The sequence below is a fragment of the Mesitornis unicolor genome, unplaced genomic scaffold, assembly GCF_000695765.1.
Source record: "Mesitornis unicolor isolate BGI_N332 unplaced genomic scaffold, ASM69576v1 scaffold18856, whole genome shotgun sequence".
NCBI lineage: Eukaryota > Metazoa > Chordata > Aves > Mesitornithiformes > Mesitornithidae > Mesitornis > Mesitornis unicolor.
The window spans coordinates 1-15,761 of NW_010191974.1; the positions used below are offsets into that span (position 1 = coordinate 1).

Here is a 15,761-nt window from a genome sequence, read left to right on the forward strand (position 1 = left end):
AATCCCTAACGTGTTCTGTGATTCTGTGATTATAGAGTCTATAATCATAAATGCCAACTAACAGTTCAGTGATGAAGACAGAGTTATTATATACTGGAGAAGAAATGGCCACACAGATGCCTTCTGTTCAAGAGTGACACAGGTAACACACGGTTTTAGATACAGGGCCACACTATGCCTTGGGACTGCACAGAGAGGCATCTAGAACAATTTTGGTGTCTAACTGCTCAGCAGTTTGAGGTTGTGCTGAATATCCAGCTGCAACACAAAGAGCAAATTCAGAAGAGCATTCAGACTAGTTGCAAGTGGAAAGACATTTTTATTGATCTCAAAATAGCATTAACTGATAGAAATTAATTCCAAGACTGCAAAATAACAAACTTGTCCCTGAACCATCACCTACTAAAAACAATGGATTAGGCCTTGCTTCCTGTAAAGGAAATGAAAAACAAATCCTTGTGTTTAGTATTTTGTTAGAACAGATGATATTTTAGTTGACTGAAGGAATTATTTCACACCAAACTGCTGATAAACACGCAGTGCAGTGGCGGTGCTCAACCAGTCCAGACAGATTAGCTGCATGCTCTGAAGGCTGTCGTCAAGAGAGAAAGGGTATAGTTACACAAAATATAGCAACAAAAGCAAAACTGCCATCATTGGTGAAAAACTGGCTTGTGTTGATTCTGGATTTAGGGGAGGATGGCACGCTTAAACTCTAGTGTTGCACACTAGGCGATGGAAGGTATCAAGACAGACTTGAATCATCAGCTTCTCACAATGCAGTTATACAGCATCTTGCATAGGGGTATCAGTTGATCCAATTTGATAGGTACTGTGGCAATAATCTTCTGGTAATGGGTTGAAAATTAATTGCACATTCATCTACTTTGAGAAGTAAATGAGTGAACTGCAAAAAGGGGGAGATGAAGGGAACTGGGAGAATGTATTTGGTGCAGTTACAGAGCTGTCAGCTGCGCAGCTGTGAGTGCAGCGTGCCCCCCTTTACCTGTGGTCCTGCCTTGAGACACTTCTCCTGATGGAGGAGGAGTTGTGGGATCATCTAGATTGGCAGAGGGCAGTGAGAAGCCAACCTCATACATATCACGCACTTCTACAAAAACTGAAAGAAATGATGCACAGTTTGAGAAAGAGGCCTCAGGCAGAATATTTGGAAAATGAAATCAGATTGACACTGACATGGAAGTTTTAGCTGACAAGCAAACCCTTCCATTAAGCCTTTTACTCTCCCTCTCATCCTCAGACGTTGCATCTGTTTGTTGATTTTTGTCTGAAATTGGCTTGTAAACACAAAGACACGGGCACGATGAAGTCTCTAAGCATTACTGTCACAGAATACAGACAGACTGGTACTTAAATTGTGTAACTTATGGCCACAGGAGGCTGCAGATGCCACAGGGATAAGACAAATTCATGGAAATAAAAAACACTGAGAGCTATGAAGCATCAAAAACACAACCTCTGGTTCAGGACATCTCCAAGCCACAGACTGCTGGAAGGCTATGGTTGGGGACACATTACTCAACTATTCCCTGTTTGTTGTCCTTCCCTTCACACCTTGTGCCAGCCACCTTCAGTGGCAGGAGTTGAGGCTACACAGATCCAGGACCTGAGCAGGTACAGCTGGCTCAGATTGTAGCTCAATATTAAAAGAGAAGATGCTTTAGGAACTACTGTGACACAGCACTGGTCTTTCACACGCACAGCCTCTCACGTGGCACCCCTCAAACACTTCTGGAGCCCCAGACACTGATACACCCAAGTAAACGGGCAGTCTAGCCACTGGACCTGATCCAATACACACTGCATACATCCTCTTCTAAAACGCACTCATGCTTAAGAAGGATGAGGGTAAGGAACGAAATAGGAAGGAATAGGAAAAAAATTGTATTCATAACTCCTGATCTTTCAACATATTTGTTTAAAGTATGTGGGAAGTAGACTGAGTACGAAGACACTGAGGGCTCTGCAAAACTACATGTTTAACCAAGAAAGTAACAGTACTTCACTGAAAATGCATGGTTTTCTTCATAATTAAAATCTCACTTGTGCCGTATTCGATTTGATTTCTTACTCTCACAAATACACTAATTTGTGACTATTAATGTTGCATCCTGATGCCTGTATATGTGAATAAGTAATGGGCACATAATCAGCTGACATTACAGATTATGTAAAATCAATTTTGCAACTTTGAAACAAACATTTATTTGTCTCACCTTTGTGGAAGACCATTTTATGAATCTCACTGCAATTTCCTTCCCTCTCCTCCATTTGAATCAGCATCTGAATATACTATTCAGAATGCCCATACGCTGCAGAACATGGTGATATAAAAGAGACTTAACAGGTCATATCGCTTTGAGTACAGAAAGACTTTGACCTGGGCAAAGCCCTCTTTGACATTTTTGGGAAAGCTGGAAGAAAAAGGATATAACGAATAGTCTTTGACATAAAAAATAGGTTGTACTGCATCTCAAATTGCATTGTCTGTAAGAAAAAATGATTTGCACTGTTATTTCACTGTAATGTCTGCTGCTGAGAAATTGCTCATAAGTGGCATCTGGTTTAGAGCAAAGAATTAAAGCAAGTTTTTCATAAAATATGATTGCAGAGACCTATTTTTTATAAAAGTACAAAACTACCTCAGTAGACACAGGAATCTAACATCTCTCTTCACCACACTGAACTTACAGAAAGTGGGGTGCATTACAGATGCTGGAGAACAGCACAGAGCTGTACCCAGCCTGGATGCCCCAGCTGGGTTTGGTGTGGGGCAGTGAGCCCAGCACCTGTGACGTGCTGCAGTGCTCCCCTGTCATGCACCTCACCAGTGCCCCTGCAAACTGCCCCCCACCACTGCCAGCAGGACAGAGGGGTCTGTGCAATCCCTCACAGCAGAGAGCACATGTACAGAAAGGTTCAGGTGAAGGACAGGAAGGCAATTGCTGCTGAACAGCCAGCAAAGTGTGGGAGCTGGCTGCCCAAAGCTGAAGGCTGGAAAGGTAGCAAATGCTCAACACACAAAAACATCACCCAACCTTCAGTGGTCTCTGACTGCAAGAGATTGCTTTAAAAACCCTTGCAAATAGGCACAGCTCACATATTGAATTAGAAATATAGACGGAAGCATCCACTATTGAATGTTTTTGACTACAGTTTTGCCCAAAAGTCTCAGTGGGAATTGTGTGTAGTCAGATCTTTGCAGTGCGAGTAAACACAAACAATCCAGCCATGAGCTGCAAAAAGCTGAGAAAATTTATTCTTCAGTTTCCATGAAGAAAGAAAACACAACTTCAGGCCATTATACAATGCAAGGTTAAAAAACCAGAGTATCAGAAAACGAGAAAGAGAAGGAAAGGGAAGCAGGTATTATCTGTCTGTTGCAAGGGGATCCTTTTCTATGAAGCAGCCTCTAGGTTTTCTACCTGCAGAGAAAAAAAAATTAAGACATTGAAAGGACAGCTCATAATAGGAAAAAGAAAGAATCAATATCATATCCTCACATTAGTAGAAATGCTCCCTCTTACCGCCTCTAAGTGCACAGCATGCCAGCAGACTGCTCTCCATTGACCCGCATTGCTTATCTTGCAGGTGAGAGGAGAAGGGAATTTTCAGTGGCACAACGCCTCACCTAGAGACCTCTTCACCTGCCTCTAGGGGCATCTACCTGCATCCTAGACAAAATGAAAGACAGATGAAACTACAAAAGCATGCTGAGAAATGCCATGGCCCGCTAGGGAACCGTGCCCCCAGGTAAAAATTTGGGACAAGGGTAAATTTCCCTGGGTTGAGCCCCAGATGAAGTAAACCCCAAATATTTCTTACCTCCTTAAATGCCATGGCCTATGCTCAGATTTTCTCAGCATAATAGAAACCAAGAAGGAATAATCCTCTGCTCCAGCTCCAGATCTGTACCACAGCCACATCTACATTTGATGTTCGAGGCAGAACAATTAAACTGTCTTTGGAGGTTCATGGAAGGCGGTGAAGTTGTCATTCAACCAGAGGATTTCAGAAGACCACAGGACTTTCCAGGTCCAAATCCTAGCACCACAGTGAGTTGTCTTGTCAGATGCTGAAGTTCATGTGTATTCCAATGACCAACATGAGTTTTTGTGCTGAACAAGAACAGGTTTGTTTTTTGCTTTGTTCTGGGATTATTTTGGTGCTCGGTCACTGTCCAGTACAGTCACCAGCCTCTGATGTTGAATCTTCGAAGCCTTTAAAGAGAAGGCTTTGGAAATCCAGTAGGTCCCGAGGAATGCTGCAGGCACAAACTAGGGTCATCTCAAAAGTGACTGAAGTTATGGGATCCAATTAATCTATGCCATGAAGTCCTACATATCTTCAAGGTATGTAGCTCATCTTGCGCAAGGGACGCACCCAAGAAATGGTATGAAAATCTACAGGCCGGAGGTACATCCAGTTGAAGCAGCCGATAACAGCTCTAAGGTGTTATTACCATTAACCAACAGCAGCTTTTGAAAGAGATGTGGAGCATATGGGGGATGCTGGTTGTTCTATATCCTCAGTTCACATAACGTGGACTGCCCTGCCATCTGAGAGCATCTCTAGATATTGACTAATCTCTTTCTTCAATGTGATTACAATAAGTTAAGGGTGTTTTGTATGTGACAGGTCAGGTTTCTCCTCAAATATCCATGTTTGCCTGGTGCGTTTTCCCAACTTTGTATAGTAGCAAAGCTCGAATTTTCATTTGTGGGTGTCTTGGGAAGCCCTTGTACAGACAAGTACCAGGGACCTTTCTCCAGCCACCTTCCATTCCAGGTCCCTCACCAAAATCTGAGCCACATCAGCTTTGACACATTTAATATCCTTCCAGCAAATTAAATGCAGAACAGACAATACCCCTGCAAGCCCAGTAAGTAATACTCTACCCTATTATCTCAAAAGAGCACACACCGGCTACAAAATGTGCCCTAATCAATCAGCTTATGCTTAGGTGCCAGGATTATACCTAACAATTCTGCAATATTATGTCACCTGCCACATTCCTAAAAGACTTTATATTGAATATTGAACTGGTGTGCTGCTACTATAGAGCCCCTTCCTACATCTTATTTGCTCTAGAATGGGTACTCCAGGCAAGGGCCATAAAAGAAAATTATCAAGTCATGACTCGGGCATCAATATTTCTAATCATGCATCGTTCATCTGTATGGAGTAGCCTGACCTCGATTTCTATTCCTCAGCCTTTCTGTTACTGAGGAATTTCCATCCCTCAACATTTTTCATGAGTCCCAAATGGTGATCAATACCTTTGCTGGTTTTCAGTGAAATACGCAAGAACCCTTACAGCAAAAGTTTGGTATGTTTTCAAGACAGGCAATACTTTATCATTAACATCACAGATGAGGGTATCAATCTCTTAGTCATCAAGTAAAACCCTCCATCTTACATTCTCAGGAAACATATCTACCACTGACAAGCCAAACGTGCAGTTCTGTGAGCTACATTGAATGCCAAATAAGAAATAATTTTGCAGGTAGATTTTCTAGAGGTCTGTATTGTAGAATACCATTTATTCTCCCTAGTAAAAGTCACCTTAAATATGTCTGTATAGTAAACATGGAATGTCTGCAATAAGTCCTGCATCTACACATTAGTGTAAAACTTTTGAGACAGTTCAGTATCCTAAGCATTTTTATCTGAGCTGAGTTTTCAGGTAAGGTGCAAGCACAGGCACTTATCTGGCATCAGGTGTTGCAGTTCACTGGCAAATGTCCATGAAAAATTCAAGGTGTTTAGTTTTACCTGTCTAGTTTTTTACATTACATCAATTCTCAACCAGTTATGCCTTGGAGATCATAGCCATCAGCAAATTCATCTTTCTAAGAAGAGTTTTAAAAAATGAAAACATTAGAACTCGGTTTTACCTAGTGTTCCTGATGATATCGCTCCATTAAAAACCATTGCTTTCGTCCAGGCTTAGTTGAACACTGTTCTTCTCACATTAATTGTACATATTTGAAATAATATTCTTGATTAAATCTAATTCAGCTATGCTTCTGAAAAAGGAGTCTTTTTTCTTTTAATTTATAGTCTGAACCTAATTTTAGAAGTCCTAAAATAGGATCCTTCAGTAGTCAATGGACCTCCATAGGTCAGCTCATTCCAGTTCAAGATACACATCCAAGACAAATGGGATAAATAGTCCTGTGGACACATATCTCTTTCAACTGCCTATGTGGAGTCGACTTAATTTCTAAATAAAATAAGGCAAGATTAAACTCACCATAACATTTGATCAAGATACCATGCACAACACTGACAGAGTTTTTCTAGGTTGCCTGCTTGAGCAGTTTGCACATCATATCCTTATCTGGTTTGTCAATATAATTTTTGAACATTTTGAAAACAATTATACAATCTCAAAATCTTCTGTTTGGAATAATAAAAGTAAAATAATAAAAAAATAAAGTATGCTTCTAATTAAGCTGAAACTGAATAAATGTCAAAGCAGAACTTTGTTGTATGTGTGCTTGACCTTAGGCAGCTGAGCAGCCTATTGATATGATGACGCACATCTGTCTGTAAAGTTAAGGCCTCTCTTAAGAACGTTCTAGTTTTAGTTAAAAACTTTTTTAGTTTTGTTGGTATGTACAATCAGAGATCTGACTGTACACACACTAAGCAGTTGGCCAGTGAATTCACCTTTTAATTGAACTGGATTTTGTGTCTAAAAAGGAAAAGAAGAACACATGAAAAGAAGTTTTACACAGTGCAGTTGTTGTCAGTAGCTGTAAGAGGGACAAGTTGGATATTTCTTAAGCTTCCACCTGTGCTGTGAGAAACACTTGCTTTTACGCCTGAGCTTTTAATGAAGTAAGTAAATCTTATTCAAACAGGCAGGTATCATAATATATTTGAAAATACTTGCATGAGTGACAAATATTTCTGTAAGAAAATAGGCCCTTCTTTTAGAGTGCTTTTAATTTAAGAAGGAAAATGTCTCTAAAAACCTGGGGAAAAACAGAACTTCCATTTCTGTGAAAGCATGTTTAATTTTGAAACACAAAAATATGTAAGAATTCAAGAGAAAATGGTAGCTAGTTTAAATATGAATTGTATTAATGAGGAGAGAGCAAGAATCTTGTCTTCTAAGTGGTTATGACTCATGCCTTCCAATTATAGCATGCATACACCATATTTCAGTTAAAAAAAAAAAAAAGTGTCAGGCATCCTCTGGGTGGAAGATACTGGGATATTTGGTGAACCAGTAACTGATTAACAGGCACCAGACCTCACCTTGTGAAAAAAGCAGTGAGCCTGACTCTGTTCTCGTTTACTCTGCTGTAAGACACAAATAATTCTGCTGCTGCTAATGAAGTTACTTTAATGTTGAAACTGGTATTGGGGCAGAATCAATCAAAAAATTTCACTGCGTTTGCTCAGCAGCAGTGGGGCAGAACGATGCAGCCTGCAATGAAGCACACCCTTCTCCTCCCCCTCTGTCCTTCTGGAGAGGCTGCAGGGACCTTGCACAATTCCTGTTTGTAGCTCTGTGGGTCTTTTGGATCATGCAAAAGCTTCTGGGAGATGCAGAGAAGGCTGGAGAGCCCAGACTGTGCCTCTCCAGCCAGTATAGCTCAGGTCAAGTTCTGCATTTCAGAGGACATCCCGAGAATTTAAAGGAAAGGAGAGAGCTGCTATTGGGCAACCTCTGAAATGTCAGTAGGGGAAACAGATGGCCAGAAATCCTAAAAAAAGGAGAGGGTGTGTTATACCTAAAAAAGTATAAAGTGAGAGGCTGTTTTTCCTGGAGGACTTCTGCAGGTGAGGTGGCAGTGAAGGCGGGACCTAGATGGCTGAGGAAGTAAACTGCACTGGGTAAAGGGGGAAAGTTTCACCATGAGTAGCTCTACCTGATCCTTTAGGTTTAATTCCATACATATTTTGCAAGAAAGTGGATCAGTGAAGCACCAGACAGGGGCATTTGCAATGAGAGGAGGACTCTGAATGCAAAGGGTGGCTGTGTACAGGGTTGACTGAACACTGCCAACACCAACTCCAGCAGAACCCTGTTTACACACAGGACTGACACCCAAGCCTCTTGGTCCCCAAGATATCACCAGTCCTCACACCTTCTTGTATAGCCAGATATAGCTGATAAATATAATGATTGTGGTTACTCTTGAACATGCCTTGCTGTAGATCACTTACCAGCAATGATTTTTAAAAATTACTTTTCCCTAAAAGGAGTTATACTTCTCACTCCCAAGTAGTGATACCACACACAGTGCAGCTGCACTGCAGCTCTTCAGGCTCCCAATCTGGAGATCTGCACTGTAGAGGAGTTGTTTGCAGTGACTTTGGTCTGACAGGAATTAAAGATGGTTTTGCCATTGGAAATGACATCTCAAAACTGTTCCTCTCGGGGCTAAGAGAGAGAGATAGTCATACACATAGAGGAAACACTCACCAGTCTCAGGAGACGTTGCCTTCACAGAGAGAAGTTTGACTCCTTCTTTATCTGATTGGGCCCTGTTGAAAGCATTGAAGCAGACAGTCAGCATGCAGCTCGGCATGCAGGTTGGTCAGCCAAAAAAAGCCCTCTAAGATTATGATCTAGGAGAGGCAGCACCTATGCCAGCCTACACTGACAGGCTTGAAATGGGCTTTGCATGGGATTGTGCATAAGTCCTGGTGGTGGAAAACACCATATAACAATATCTCTGAAAACACCTTTCTCTTAAAATATGCAATGAATCAGGTTGCATGACTCCAGGTTCAAACTAGTGCTCCACAGAGCAAGTACATCTGGGGAAAAAGAGGGAGTAATCTTTTTTCTCTGTCAATATAAGGCTTTTAGCCACATTGAATTGCAAGAAGGACCACTTCAGATGGCCAGGGAGTCAGGGCTAGCAATTAAATCAGTAGCTGAATGTTGCTTTGGGTCATATAAAACATAGAGGCCACAGCCAGACTCAATGGCCTCTAGTATCTCTCTTCTACTGGATCTTTTTCGGTTTCACTCTCCTGAAACTCCTTATGCCAAGAGTGTTTTAACTAAGCCTCTGCAAATGAGGAGAATATGGGACAGAGGAACATCAAATAATGGGGGACACAGGAAAAAGAAAAAGAGAAAAATAATTCAGAATAAAAAAAATTAAAAAGAGAGAAAACATGAAGAAGGGAGATGGGAAAGGACAAGGAAAAAGCAGCCAAAAATGGGGCAAAACCTGAAAAAAACAGAAAAGACTGAGCGCATTGGCTCTGTAGCACAGCGTAAGCTGTTTATCTGTTTCAAAAGGATACCCTGCAAAACAGCTGAGAGTCATCACCTTTCTATCCATACTGGAACAGCTGCTTATCATGCATACAGGTGTACAATAACTACAAGCACATTACTTTCAACAGGATATTTCTCTTTGGGGCAGCAACTACGTATTATGTTTAAACAGAGAAAGATCAAAGAAAATCTCATGCAGAGTCTGCTACATTCACAGGTGACCCATGACAGATCTCAAAGCAATGAAAAGACAGGATTCAACCTACTGTTCAGTGCCATTCTCTTGTCTCTCTGGAAAAAGGAACAAAGTTAATATCATTTTGACTGCCGGAAGTCAGTTAAGTAAACATTTAAACACAGCTATTGCAGTTGTTAGCAGAAGGCTGAGTTGTGATTTTGCAGTATTGCATTAAGCACATTAATTCAATCAACCAGCTTGAATGGCAATTGTTACTTCTCTAGTTCGTTTTTCCTAAAGACAACCATGTCATCTATGAAAGTGAACAGATATTGCTCAAATTGATACTTCTGGAAACTAAAGAGAATGATACGTGACCTGTGCAGAAGCACAACAGAAGTGCATTTTCCCTTGCAGCTCCAGCTCCCTGGGTAGCTGGCACAGAGGAGGTGAGCGTGCAATGGTTCTCAAGTACGCAACAACCGAGCTAAAAGATACGGGGCGAGGGCAACAAGAGAACAAGCTGCCAGACTGTACACTCCAGGGGTTTTTAACCTGCTGTGACATCTGAGAACAGAGTTTGTCATCCCTGCTGATGAGGAATGGATTTCTCCCCAAAATGAATGCTATACCAAGCATATTTTATTCTTATGTGCAAATGTAGGCAGGAAGATGGGGTCAAGGGGTTACATCAGAGGCACAGAGACAATTCTACCCCCATGGAACTGGGCTCAGGGCTTTCCATCCATGGTGGAAGTACACGGGACAGACCAGAGCAAATCCTGCAGAAAGCATCACATGTATCAATCTGCTCTAGCTTCCAAGTGAATCTGCTAGTACTTTGTCTTGCTGCATTTGTGCAGGAGGAGGCTGGCAAGAAAATGTTCTTCGCCTCATATATTTACCTCTTGACTTAAAATATTCAGTAATTTCCTAAGCAAGGATCACATCTTCCTCCGTTTATCTGGGTCTGATTTTCCATGTCATTGGCTAAATTGATTGCGACACTGTTTGACTCGGTCTATAGCTTCACCACCCTGTTGTGGTTTTATAATTCCAAGGCCTGGTGACTTCACAGTTGAAGCTCTGCGCAGGTCTCCTAACTCATGTCAGCTTGCAGGGAGAGAAAAACCACAGTCTGGATTCAGATCTGGGTTTTCACTTAATGGAGAATTACATTTGCCTGTGGCCCACTCGGGCAACTCTTTGAAACATTTGGCAAATGGAATTTAATGGAATTACACTCCCCATTATCCTATGTATGTTATGGACAGCAGTGAAACAGATACTGGCTTTCACTGATCAGCCAAAATGACTGTTTCTGAAAATACTGTTTGCTCAGGGATTTTGTGCCCACGTGCATTATACTGTAACAGGAAAATTTTACTTCTATATGTTTATATCAGGTATTTCCTAAGAGATAACATTGATATTTCTTTGCCTAAATCTAGAACAGAGATAAAATATAGTGATTTTGTTAAACAATATCTCAAATCTTAGTTTTCACTGTCTTTTTCGACCTGATTGATTGCGTTAACAGAGCTGTTTGTTGGCTTTTTGTAGCTGGAAAAGTGTGAACTAAAAGCTTTATGGCATTACATATTCTCCAAAAATCAGAGACATTTTGCTCCCTCTGTTCTTCCTACTGATTTTGAAAATGAAGTGTTACTTTCCTACTTTAGGCAAAATAGTTTGAAATACAAGCAGCTTTCCTATCAGACTACTGCAACATCTATGGTTAAGGTAATCTAAAAAGACCCCAGAGACTTTTTAATAATAAAAAGCACATTGATATTTTTCCCCCACAGAGAAAGCAAACCAAATACCTGGAGTTTTCTTCTGGCACATTCTGTACAAAGCCACCAGTGAGAAGGCAGAAAGGGTAATGACTATCAAGGTGATGACAATTGGCAAGATAACGCCTGCAGAAGAGGGAGAACACAATGTCCATCTGGGGGCCAGTGCTGATGGCCTCCAAAGGTTTTCCGAAACAGTCCTATTTCAGGAACAATTTTTTGATATATGCAATTTTTTCCCTCCTTTTTGAAAACAAGATTCATCTGAAATTCAGTAGCCGAAGTGATTATTTCTCTTTTAACATTGTACGCCCAGAAAGACACCAAGGAGTTACATAATTCAGCAACATTCCCCACAGCACTTACAAGCAGGGATAGAAAATGCAAGATCTTCTTTTTAAATGAGGACATTTCTTTCCTTTTATTATTTCCCACCATCTGCCGTTTCCTGACAGGTGTTTCCCAGCCAAGAAGCAAAAAGGAAAGAATTATGTAATGAGGAGAAGCTTTCCCAAGGAAATATATAAGCCCAGTTTCTCCCTATTTATCTTCTTTTCTGGCAGCGTTCGGCCACATTCAAATTTAGCAGGCGCTCCCTTGCCTGCTGGCCTAAGTCCTGTGTCAGGGAATGTTGTGGCTGTGTTCCCGCAGCCTTCCTCAGCATCAGCTGTCATGACCGCCTGCTACTTAGAAATAGCAACTTTGATGGCTCTTGATGCAATTAATATTTAATATTCATATAGATGTGTGTGTGCATCTGTGGAACTAGGGGGAGAACCTGGAGACAAGTTTACAGTGCAAAAACAACAAACATATTTTGCTAAGCCAGTACTTTGGGTAGAAAAGAGCAGATCTGCAGCAACACTCTTGCTCTAGAGACACATAATATTAAAATAAAAGATTAAGTAACATGCATATGCAAACATCAAGTGCTTGCAGAGTTTGTGGCAGACTCCCTGCTAAATCCTTCTCCCCTATGAGAATATGAACAATATATTCATATAGTACATTCAAAACAATATATTAATATAATACGTTCTCATAACAGCATATAAATGACATTTTCATATTTTTATTGTGTCTTCTCCCACAGGAAATGAGTCTGTTCACTTTTTTTTTCAGTTTTATAATTTTGACTTGGGAATAATTGTGCTGCTCTCCAGTGACAGTGGTGTCAACTTGTTAAGCTCTGTTTCTCTTTGAGAAGAGTTTTATAACAGGCAGTTAAACTGGGTTTGTAATACGGCCTACATCTGGTAGGGCTAGAAATAAAACCACCAGCTCCATTTCTCTGCTACTCCCCTTATTCACCTAAAGCCAAACTGATCAACTGAAATCTCAAAAGCTGGACAATAAAGCAGGAACACTCACTAGAATAGTGGATAGCGTTCTCCGGCACATCCTTGTTTCCAGAACTGCTTCCAGGACTGCCAAAAGCTAGATTTGCAAAAGAAACAACTTTTTCAGGTTAACACATAATTGTCAGAACTCCCTAAACAACTCCCGCTGAAAAATTACCCTCCTGATACAACTTCTGTCTCTCCAGTTCTGGAGCCATTTGGTGCTCCACAGCTATGGCTCTTCTCAATAATACCTGGACCTGGCAAGAGGGTTGGAAAAGTTTGTCTAGTGTGGCCTAGAAGAAACACACACTTTGCATGGGTGCAGTCTTCCCTAGGATCATCTGCTTGTCCACCTACAGGTTATGAGCTACAAACATTTTCACTTCAATGTTAAAAGAGAACTCTCCAAAGGAGGGCAATGAAGCTGGGGAGGGGTCTGGAGCACAAGTCCTGCGAGGAGCGGCTGAGGGAACTGGGGCTGTTTATCCTGGAGAAGAGGAGGCTGAGGGGAGACCTTATTGCCCTCTACAACTACCTGAAAGGAGGTTGTAGTAAGGTGGGGGTCAGTGTCTTCTCCCACATAACTAGCAACAGGATGAAAGGAAATGCCTAAAGCTGTGTCAGGGGAGGTTTAGGTTGGATATTAGGAAAAAATTCTCTACCGAAAGGGTTGTCAAGCACTGGAACAGGCTGCCCAGGGAAGTGGTGGAGTCACCATCCCTGGAGATACTTAAAACATGGGGAGATGTGGCATTTAGGAACATGGTTTAGTGGTGGACTTGGCAGTGCTAGGTTTTGTTCTGCTAAGTCGCTGAATGACAAGTCCCTGTTTTTTACAGAAATTTTTTTTTTACTCTCTTGTTTAGGCACATGTAATTCTAGTTTGCTGGGTAAGAGTAACAAGCAAAGTTGGTTTGTCTCAACCCTGCAGGGATTCCTTGCTGTACTGATTTATAAAAACTCAGGCCTGCTATTGATAAAGGTCTTGGTGATTGCTTTTTCTCCACTATTCTCCCTTTGCCCATATTCCCATTCTCACAACATACTGCTCTGTTCCGATATGTAAGAGTACATTGACTGCTGGTGAAAGATGAGTAAAGCAGGCAACAGCCAGGGGCCAGTTTCTCCACATGCTTGCTGGATATTCCAGTATATCGGATTTGCCAGGTAACTAGAAGGCATGGGGATTGACTTGTAGTGTAAAGGGAAAGATATGAGAGAACTGTGTTTTCATTTTTGTTCTGCAGTTGTGCAACTGTGTGAATTTTGGGCAGATTGTTTAGCTTCTCTGTTTCCTTTCATTTCCTCCACCCCCATTTCATTTGTCTGGCCGGAGACTGAAACCTCCAGGGGAAAAATGATCACTTACTATGTGCTTGTGTGGTGCTTAAACAATGCAGCCACATCTGAGACATTCTGATGCTATAGTGTGGGAAACAGTAATTGTCTGAGACCCTTATCTCTGAAAAATCACAGTGTTTCTTTAGAGCAGAAGTTCTCTCTCCATGGTGCCTGTCTGCTGAGGGGTGATAATGTAAGGATGGAAACTGTGAGCCATCATCAAGTGACTGAAATAATTCTTATGAATTCGTAACTTCATGTGATTGCTTTAAATTTCCCAGGGAAATACTACTGCCCTTTTCACTCCCTTTCCTGATGCACTGCATGATATACAGGGCAAGCAGGCAATTATCACAGCAATGAGTTATCCTGGATACTGACTGCAAATGTCAACAGAAACAAATTACACTGAGAAACATGAGTGTGTATCCCTGCATTTGTGCAGCATCTCTGAGGGACAGAACCCGAGGATTCAAATTCACTGGCTATTTTCCTAGTTCTTCGTTAAATGACCAAGATGTGAGTACTGCAAGAAAGACAAACCCATAGGTTAGCATTTTAACTACTTCAGACAATCAATGAGTAAAAAAGTAGCTAAAGAGAAGTACTACTGAATGAATAAAATGGATTAAGGAATTAAAACCTTTAACTCAGTTATCCACTTAATTCACTGAAGTTTCTCACAAGCCAGCCCATCCTGTCTGCTTTCTTTGTACCTGGAAAGTGAATCTGGAAGATACTTTCTTGCTATGGAATGATCTGGGATCAGAATAACAGCTGGAGTAAGTATTACTCCAGCTATTCATCATGGTTGTTACCATGGGACAAAGTTTTTCTGGCAGCAGCAGCAAAACTGCAGGGATCAGTACAGAAGACAGTACAGAGACAGTTTCCTGATAAGCCCAAAGAAAGGAAAATAGGACAATACAGGTTCACTAGCACAGGAAACTCTTGCCTTACTCCAGGACTTGCCGCTTCCAACCACAGAACAAGGAATGAGAGCCGTTTTCAGGAACAAGCTCCTTGGTAAACACTCTATTTATAACAGTTTCCCATTGCATCACACAACAAACTAGGCCTGAATTTTTTTGTGCTCTTGCCCCATTTTCTTTTCAGTATCTGCTAGTCCATCACGGCATTGAGCTGAAATCACAGCAAAATTACCACTGTTACAACCTGAGCATCATGCCTCTGCTTCCCTATACTAAGCTTCAGGTTCATTCTCCCCCCCAGAGCCTCCTTCTTCCCTGAACTTTCCTTTCCTCAGGCTTCCCCTCTCCCACCCCACCCCATCTCTTTTTGGCAGTGTGCACAGAGCTCTTACTTGTCAATTCTGTCGAGGAGATCACCTGAAGGCCTGCAATAAAACAGAAGGAATAGGTTTGTTAGTAACTGCTTTAAGGTGAGATGTCCAGAGTCTTCACATCATACAAACTGTCAGACTCTAGCAATGTGCTCAGTAACCCCACATGAAATGCTGACCTAGAACTGACACTGTTCCCAAGTCCAGAAAGTCTGAGCTGTGAAAGTCTGCAGACATTCCTCATAGATGGGAGCAGAATCCAAAGTACAGCCTACACTGACTTGTTTTTCTGCTCAGGAGAAGAAAATCCTGAATTAATTGATACATTCCAAAAAATTTCCTCCTGCCAAAACCAAATAAGTGCCTGGGAGTGAATAGCTGGCATTTAACTGACAAATAAGTGTTTTAATAGAAGAACCTCAAATGCCTAATTGAGACACGTCTTCAACTGTCACTAAACCATTGAAAAATGTATCTTCATTAATTATATTGGTGCTTTTGGCTAGCAGACTGCCAAGCAGCAGGA

General features: G+C 41.3%; 1 protein-coding gene across 1 annotated transcript in view; it reads right to left on the minus strand.

The window, feature by feature from the left end:
• Positions 1-1,006: 1,006 nt before the first annotated feature.
• EMCN (endomucin) overlaps positions 1,007-15,761 on the minus strand; it is a gene marked incomplete at its 3' end in the record, with an annotated part of 29,398 nt that continues 14,643 nt past the window's right edge. The window contains exons 4-8 of the mRNA XM_010186910.1: positions 12,620-12,685; positions 11,279-11,374; positions 9,541-9,565; positions 8,465-8,526; positions 1,007-1,120 (exon numbers count right to left, since the gene is read on the minus strand). Coding sequence (XP_010185212.1) covers positions 1,007-1,120; positions 8,465-8,526; positions 9,541-9,565; positions 11,279-11,374; positions 12,620-12,685 — 363 coding nt within the window. The remainder of the gene's footprint in view (positions 1,121-8,464; positions 8,527-9,540; positions 9,566-11,278; positions 11,375-12,619; positions 12,686-15,761) is intronic.